This window comes from Myripristis murdjan, chromosome 11 (genome assembly GCF_902150065.1).
Source record: "Myripristis murdjan chromosome 11, fMyrMur1.1, whole genome shotgun sequence".
Lineage (NCBI taxonomy): Eukaryota > Metazoa > Chordata > Actinopteri > Holocentriformes > Holocentridae > Myripristis > Myripristis murdjan.
Genome location: NC_043990.1, coordinates 650,210 through 658,837, shown reverse-complemented (window position 1 = coordinate 658,837; position 8,628 = coordinate 650,210). Strand labels below are relative to the sequence as shown.

Here is an 8,628-nt window from a genome sequence, read left to right as displayed (position 1 = left end):
GCGCTGAGCTCCTGGTTACACAACAAAGTTTTTTTTTTTTTTTTTTTTCCAACAAAAAACCTGGGAGGCGTCGTGTTGATCTCCTGATCCGGTGCCGTCCCCATTCTGCTGAGATTCTACAAGAACTGCGACTCGATTTTCTGATTTCCTGTGTGTTTGTTTCTGAAGCCTCCTCTGGTTTGTGTCTGTAGAGTCTGACGAGGCTGTGGTTCTAACATCGTCACACGAGAATCAGACGCGGCTCAGCTTCCTCAGAACATCAAGTTTCTATCAGTTGTTCTTTACTTTAAATCAGTTCAGTAATAAAAAAACGATTAAATATAGCATAAAAAAAGAATCGCGATACTTCAGTGAATCACCTCCAGTCTGGACACACAAACCAAACTGTTCTGTGTGTGTGTGTGTGTGTGTGTGTGTGTGTGTGTGTGTGTGTGTGAGTCACAGCTATAAAACTCTAGACAGACCGTGGAACCCTCTCAGACCGTGAAATTCTGGAACCTTCTAATGTGCTTTATAAAGAAAACAACAACAAACAAAGCACTGTCATGAATTCTAAAAGAACATGTGCTGAGAGTTCTGGAGTCAGAGAACCTCCAGAACCTTCCTGAGGAACCGCAGACGGGCCGATGATCTCTGACGGATCATCTCACTGCTGAATTCTGGGAACAAGTCACCGCGTTGGGTTCTAGACTGTTCTAATGACCTCTGTGGAACCTTGACACATGCTGCAGAACCTCCTGCACTGTGCTCCAGAGACGCCGCGAGGAACCCCCGCAGAGCTTCACCACGTTCTCATGAGGTTCTGAGGAGGTTCTCATGAGGTTCTGAGGACGTTCTCATGAGGTTCTGAGGAGGTTCTCATGAGGTTCTGTGGAGGTTCTCATGAGGTTCTGAGGACGTTCTCATGAGGTTCTGAGGAGGTTCTCATGAGGTTCTGAGGAGATTCTGGGTGAAAAGCAGGGTCGCTCTGCAGAGTCCAGGCAGTCCTGCGGTTCCCCAACCGGTTCCAGGCGGTTCTAGAAGCAGGTGAAACAGACCGGCGCTCGCCTTCCTGGACGTCTGATTGGCAGACCGGCAGAGTGGGCGGGCCTTACGTTAACCGGAAGGTCGCGGGTTTGACGATGTGATAGGACAAGAGTCTACTGGAGAGGCTCACGTGATTGGCCCCCGCTCAGTCTGGCGCCGCCTCCTGCCTGCTGATTGGCTGGCCGTCTGCGGGACAGGAAGTGGAGCGGAACAGACGCATGAGGTCCAGGAAGCGACTGCCGACCTGGAGGAGGAGGAGGAGGAGTCAGCCACAGCCAATCAGAGAGCGGCTCTGCTGCATCACTTCCTGTTTACACCTGAGCAGCGTCCACATTTCACAGTAAACCATCTTTGCCCCGCCCCCTCCTCACCTGTCTGGCGGTCTTGTTGCCCAGCTGGGCGGAGACGAGCTGGAAGGTGCTCTGATTGGCTCCTCGCTGCTGACAGGCGGTCAGGATGGCCCGGTCGGCCTCGCTGGAACAGGAAGTGACAAACAGCAGAAAGATTGTTCTGTTTTGTTTTCTGATTGTTTTGTATTTTCCTCAGAGAAATCAGGTGACTCTGTTCACAACGAGCGTTTTTAACTTCAGATCCAAGATTAATTTAACATTTTTAATTATTTCGTGTGTGTGTGTGTGTGTGTGTGTGTGTGTGTGTGACACTGACCGGGTCCACAGCACCACCTTCTGGCCGGTGGAGGTCAGTGAAATGTTTTTGGCACAAACTGGCTGATAAGCTCCGCCCCCTCCCTCCTCTTCCTCCTCCTCTCCGTCACTTCCTGTCCTGCTGTCAGACTCCTCCGGCGCCAGCTCGGGATTGTGGGATATGGAGTCGGCGTCTGTGATGTCAGCCCCGGTTGCCGCGGGCGACGGCCGGAGGTGCAGGTGATGGAAAAACTCCCAGAATTCCTCCCGCAGGTGGGCGTGGTCTCTGAGAAGGAAAGAGATCTGAGAGAAAGAAAAACTTTACTTAGAGATCAAGGAGTTACAAAGTTTATGATCAATACGATCAATACGATCAATACGATCAGTCCACCACCTTCTCTATGTCGTGAGGCCCGGGGGCGGAGCTTCCCTGCAGCACCGACACCACCTCCTGGTAGTGGGAGGAGCCTTCCCCCAGGCTCCGCCCCAACCGTTGCAGGAACCGCCGACTGCGTTCAAACTGCTGCTGCTCCGCCAGCTAGAGGAGGAGGGGGAGGGGGAGGAGGAGGAGGAGGAGGAGGGGGAAGATGGAGAAGGAGAACAGGAAGGAGAGGGAAAGCAGAAAACTGAAGATTATATTTTGTGACAAAAAAGTTGAAGCAGCAGTTTTCATGTTGATTCCATTTGTTTCACAGATTTGCTGCAAAATTTAACCATTTCTGAGAATAAAATAATAATAATAATAATAATAATAAAAGTGCTGGAGAAGAAATAAAAACGGTCAAAAATCCTCCACACCACCACACGAGGACACAGAGACCCTGAACGCCGCAGGAAGACTCAGGCTCTGATCTGGAGTCAGAAGCTTGCAGATTCTCTGTAAGAACGTTGTGTTTCCCAGTGCCTGCATGCTGAGCGTTGTGTTGTGTTAACGTGTCAGAAACTGGCCCTTCCTGTCAGTCTGTGTGGAGAAGCAGAGCTCCTCTGAACGGCCTCGCTCTCTAGTTTGTGTCTGTAAAGTCTGATGAGACTGTGATTCTCCTAGAGGTCAGTAGAGGTCACTAGAGGTCATTTTCTACAGCCACGTCCACTTTGAAAACCCTGACGTGCGACTCCACAGCCTCTGGGAGACAGGCAGTGGGCTGGGCTCTTACACTGAAGGGACGTGAAGGACTGCAGGGCTCTTATTTTGAAAGGAGGGTGTGTGTGTCCTCACCAGGCCGCAGAGCTCCGCCTGCTCGGCGCTCAGGAAGGCGGCGAAGTCGCGCAGCAGCTGCGGCCACGGCTGCAGCACGCCGCTCAGCTCGCCAAACAGAGACGCCAAGCCCCGCCCACGCCAAGCCCCGCCCACCGAGAAGCGCTCCAACACCTGCAGCAGCCAGACAGCCCTGCTGGGAGACACCTGCACCGCATCACACACCTGAGAGACAGACAGGGAGAGAGACAGACAGGGGAGAGAAAGACAGAGAGACAGAGAGAGAGAGAGAGAGAGAGAGAGGGAAAGACAGACAGGGAGAGAGAGGGAGATAGAAAATGCTGTTTTATTGGCTTGTCATATTTTATTGATTTAATTAATTCTATTTTATTATGCAACATTATATTATATTATATTATATTATGTTATATTATATTATATTAATGTTATATTATATTATATTATATTATATTATATTATATTATGTTATATTATATTATATTACGTTATATTATATTATGTTATATTATATTATATTATATTAATGTTATATTATATTATATTATATTATGTTATATTATATTATATTATGTTATATTATATTATATTATATTATATTATATTATATTATCTGACTGTTATTGAGATAATTAATTTCCTGTTAATCCTCCTGATCTGCAGCTGAAGGTGATGTTTTGATGACCTGTGGACTTTTACTGAATTTAGATATTTTTAATCTAAAATAAATGCACATGTGCAGAGTGTGTGTGTGTGTGTGTGTGTGTGTGTGTGTCTCCTCTCACTCTGTGCAGGTAATCCTGGGCGAACGCCAGATCCTCCACCTCCCTGTGAGAGCCTTCATCACTATCATCATCATCATTGTCGTCGTGACGCCGTGTCGGCTCCTCCTCCTCCTCAGTTCCCTCTGAGGCCAGCCATGACAGCTTCTCCATGGTCTCCTGCACACACACACACACACACACACACACACACACACACACACACACACACACACACACACACACACACACACACACAGTGCGTATTATTCACTCATTTCAGTTCAACTGTTTTTCAACTCACAAGAAATTATTAAACCTTTTAATTTTTTAATGACTTAATTATTTTTTAACTTGAATTTTACCCTGAAAATTTCATTTCTTTTTTATTTTTGAGAAATCGTGAATTTGGTTTGAAAGGAATAAATGCTTCTGAAAGTGACCAGCATTTAAAAACAAATTATATTTTTTAAAAAAAGATTATATTAATAATAAAAAAAACACAAATTATTATGACTACATTTTTTTTCTAATGTTCTGGTAATTTCTCACACACACACACACACACACACACACACACACACCTGCAGCTCGGGGACAGACAGTGTGGACTCTGATGACGTCCCTCCATCTTCATCATCGTCTTCCTCCCCTCCTCTCCTGCTCGGCGGCGGCGTCACTTCCTGCTGTGGCTCCGCCTCCCTGTCACTTCCTGCCGCGCTCGGCGACGACTCGGAGAGCGCCAGGAGGGGCATGTGCACGTCCCCGCCCCCCTCCTCCTCCTCCTCCTCCTCCTCCCCTCCCTCTTCCTCCTCTTCCTCCTCCTTCACCACCACCAGCGTCACTCCCTCCAGCTGGCAGGGGGGCGGAGCTTCATGGGGCGTGGCCTTATCACCGCCACCTTCATGCTCTCTGCCCCCCCTCCTCCTCCTCCTCCTCCTCCTCAGGCTTCTGGTCTGAGTGGATTTATCCTCAGACGGGAGGGGGGGCTGAGGAGGAGGAGAAGGAGGAGGAGGCGTGTCGCTCGCCTTCTCACCAGGCCCTGGAGGAGGCGGTAACCATGGCAACCAAGGTCTCCTCCGCAGGGTGGCAAACATCCGGGCATGGCGGCTGATTCGCTCCCTGGTGGACGTCATGGTAACAGAGCCATCGTGCGACAGGAGGAGCCGGTGGAGGAGAACGTGAGGAGGATTCTGGGTAATCTGCAGGAGGGGGGCGGAGGGGTCAGGAGGCGGAGCCGCCGCCGAGGAGGAGGAGCTAACGGGAGGGGCAGGAGAAGCGGGAGGACGAGAGGAGGAGGCGGGGTCATGGGTGTCGTCAGGGGCGGGGTCAGGGTGGTGGTCAGGGTCAGCGGTGGGGGCGGGGTCAGCTGTGGGGGCGGGGTCAGCGGCGGGGGCGGGCGGCTGGACGAAGACGAAGCCCATGCGCTGCAGCTGCAGGCGGGCGGGCAGCCGCGGCGGGAAGCGCGTCCCGGCGGCGAAGCTGCACTTCCTGTTGGAGCGGAGCAGAGAGCGGCTGCAGCGCCGTGAGCGGCCGGGCGGGGCGGGCGCCACGGGCCGGGGGGCGGGGCCACAGGGGTCGCTGAACTGCCTGACCGCCACGTCGATGACAGGAAGACTCCTCTGCAAGAAATAAAGAAACAAAATAACAAAGTAAACACCTGGATAAACAAACAAACAAACAAACAAACAAACAAACAAACGACAGGTGGAGGTGAGTCTGTCCTCACCGCCAGCCACGCAGGCAGCAGACGCTCCTCCCGCTCCACCGGGGGGCGCTGGTCTGCAGGGGCCACACGGCCACAGGCCAGGGGCATCGGCCACACCACACGCTGGTACCTGTAGGCCTGAGCACACACACACACACACACACACACACACACACACACACACACACACACACACACACACACACACACACACACACACACACACATCATCATCATCATCGTTTATTGCCGGACTCAAAAATCCATAAAAAGACATACAACACTCATTACACAAAAACAACAAGTCACTCCATCATACACATAAGAATAAAATATACATATATATTCAACAAGAAAAACAGTGCTAAACAAGACAGTCGTACCAATGTTTCCACAGAGGTGGCCGGTATCTCACCTCACAGACACGAGGGCTAACCAGCTGAGCAATGATGGCATTCTGAGAATCATTCAGTCTGCAGATAAACTTGTACATCAGATGTCTAAGCAAAGCCTGAAATGAGCTGACTCTCTCCTCACAGAACAGCTCACTTGCACTACACCATCTCGGCTGTTTCAAAAGTATTCTCATACAATCGTTATAAGCAACCTGAAGCTTATGAATACTCGACTTCTTAAATTTACACCATAATGGGGCAGTATAAAGCGGGGTACAATATGCTCTAAAAAGACAAATTTTCACCTGGTCTGAACACATGTGAAATTTCCTTCCCAGCATGTTTGCCTGAGCATATAAGACACGGCACTGTCCATTAATATCATCATCATCATTCATTTGGTCTGTGATGAAATGGCCAAGGTACTTTGTTTTAGTACAGACACTCAGCATTTGTCCTGCTAAATAAAATTCTGGGAATGTAAGGTCTCTGTCCTCTTTAGTTCTGCATAACATAACCATACTCTTCCTAGCATTATATAAAATATCATGGTTAATCCCATACTCAGAACATACATTGAGTAGCTGTTGCAACCCAGCACTGCTGGGGGAAAAAATTGCCAATCATCAGCATACATTAGATGGTTTAAAAGAGTGTTTCCAATTACACAGCCAGTTCTACAGGCGCCTAGTTGGTGAGAAAGATCATCCATGTAGATGTTAAAAAGGGCTGGTGAAAGTAACCCCCCCTGGCGGACACCATTACCAACGCCAAAGCAGGCAGAGACACTGTTACCCCATCTAACCTGCATGCTCTGATTAGCATACCAGTACGCCAGTATTCTTATGATGCTATTAGGCACACCCCTTTGACTCAGTTTAAGAAACAGCTTTTTATGATTGACTCTATCAAAAGCCTTCGAGGCATCTATAAAGCTGATTAATACTGAGGAATTTTGTCTTCTGTAGAGATCAACAGCCTCTTTTAGAGCATATATACATAAGTCCGTACCATGCTTAGACTTAAAACCAAATTGGTTGTGTGTGGTGGATACAAATTCACATAAACGGTCCAATAGGATCTTTTCCAGAATCTTGGAGACCACACTAGCTAGTGCAATAGGCCTATAGTTGTCCATGCTCCCAATCTTGCCTGCTTTATCCTTGATGACAGGGACAAGAGTGACAGACAACATAGAATCTGGAAGTACCCCATGGGTCATGAGACCAGTGAAACAAATGGCCAGGAGTGAAGCAACCCTTGGGCTAGCAAACTTTAGGTGTTCTGCAGTGATTTGGTCTGAGCCACATGCTTTGTCATTGGCGAGTTGTGTTATTGCCTGGTAGACCTCATTAGTTGTAATCCCAACTGCATCACTGTTGTCAATAGTACCAACTATGTAGGGATCACTTTTAACGCAATTAAATAACTCAAAATAATGTTGCTTCCACAGGTTGGCTATATTATCAGCTCCAGAAACACCCTCTAAAGTGCAAGGCAGTAATCCAGTGCACCTATTAAGAGATTTCACCTCTTTCCAGAAACCTTGGACATTATTACTGAAGAGTTTTTCTGCCATAGAGTCAGCTCTGATAACCTGCTCGTTTCTACATATATAACGGACAGCATATTTATACTTAGCATTGGTTAATTTTTTATGATCCAAGACAGGCCCTTGCCTAGGCCGACCTGCCAGAACCCAATCCATATAAGCCTCCTTAGCCTCTGCATGATGTGCAGCAACATACTTATTCCAGCCTGGTTTAATCTTGCTTGCCCTATATGAGTATGTGTAGTATGGTCTACTAGCCTCCAATACAGCTGCCACAATACAATCATACATAGCACACAGGTCTTCACGGTGAGAGATTTCATTACAATTTACATCTGAACACATGATAGCACATCTGGGTAAGCGTACATCAGCCAAGAATGCATCAGTTCTCCCATAATATGTAAGAATGTCCTCATTTCTGAGGTTATGCCACTCCAGTTTAGCCTTATAGGCGCCAGAGCCCTCATGAGCCATCTCAGGGAGACTATCCACATCAAGAGTCATAATGAAAGGTATATGATCAGACAATGACATATACATTATCTCCATCGATTGCAGGGTGGCATGAGCATCAGCAGTGCTAATGCAGTGATCTAGCCACGATGTAGAATGCCAGGCCTCACTTATATAGGAGTAACTTTCAGAAGGTAAAAGCAATTGACTGGATAGTATAAGATTGTTATCATCACAAAATTGTAGCATATATTTAGAAAACCTAGCATACCTATCTCTAAGGTCAGCATTCATATCTCCAACCACATAAACACATGTAGAGTGCTTGTCAATAACAAAAGAGTTTATAAAAGCTAATTTATCCAAATAGTCATTCTCATTTTGCTGGCATTGATATGGCATGTACACATTCAAAATAATAAGAACTTTGTTGTTAATATCAACCTGCACAGCAATGCACCAGTCTACTTCTGTCCTGATAACATTTATGAATGAATTCAGCTTTTTACGCCAGAGGATAGCCACGCCCCCTGCTATCCTTCCTCTCACTATTCCCATAGTTAAGTCAGTCGTGGACTCCCCAGCCCCATGGAAATTGTCATGAAAAGAGTTCAATTTTCCCAACTCCTGTTTAGGTAAAAACGTCTCTTGTAGACATAAAATGTCACATTTTTGCAGCAGGTTGTCAACGACTAGACGCCAGACCTTATCTCCCTCGCTGTTGCCAAGGCGCAAGCCTCGGCAGTTGTAAGAGGCCACTCGCATATTAAGTTTGAACAGCCCGAACGGCTGCTACCCTAGTCGGCATCATGTCCCCAGTGCTGGTCCCTGTAACAGTCGCCTTACGTGGCTCATAATATCGCCTCACTACAG

General features: G+C 47.7%; 1 protein-coding gene across 4 annotated transcripts in view; it reads right to left on the bottom strand.

Moving 5' to 3' along the window:
• gon4la (gon-4 like a) overlaps window positions 1-8,628 on the bottom strand; it is a 24,435-nt gene continuing 15,807 nt past the window's right edge. For 2 of the 4 annotated variants that reach the window (XM_030062998.1, XM_030062995.1), the window contains exons 19-26: window positions 5,374-5,490; window positions 4,229-5,266; window positions 3,669-3,824; window positions 2,887-3,090; window positions 2,065-2,208; window positions 1,693-1,973; window positions 1,398-1,500; window positions 1-1,270 (exon numbers count right to left, since the gene is read on the bottom strand). In XM_030062998.1, the coding sequence (XP_029918858.1) occupies window positions 1,172-1,270; window positions 1,398-1,500; window positions 1,693-1,973; window positions 2,065-2,208; window positions 2,887-3,090; window positions 3,669-3,824; window positions 4,229-5,266; window positions 5,374-5,490 (2,142 nt within the window). In that variant the 3' untranslated portion in view covers window positions 1-1,171. The remainder of the gene's footprint in view (window positions 1,271-1,397; window positions 1,501-1,692; window positions 1,974-2,064; window positions 2,209-2,886; window positions 3,091-3,668; window positions 3,825-4,228; window positions 5,267-5,373; window positions 5,491-8,628) is intronic. The other 2 variants (XM_030062996.1, XM_030062997.1) reach the window with 2 other exon arrangements.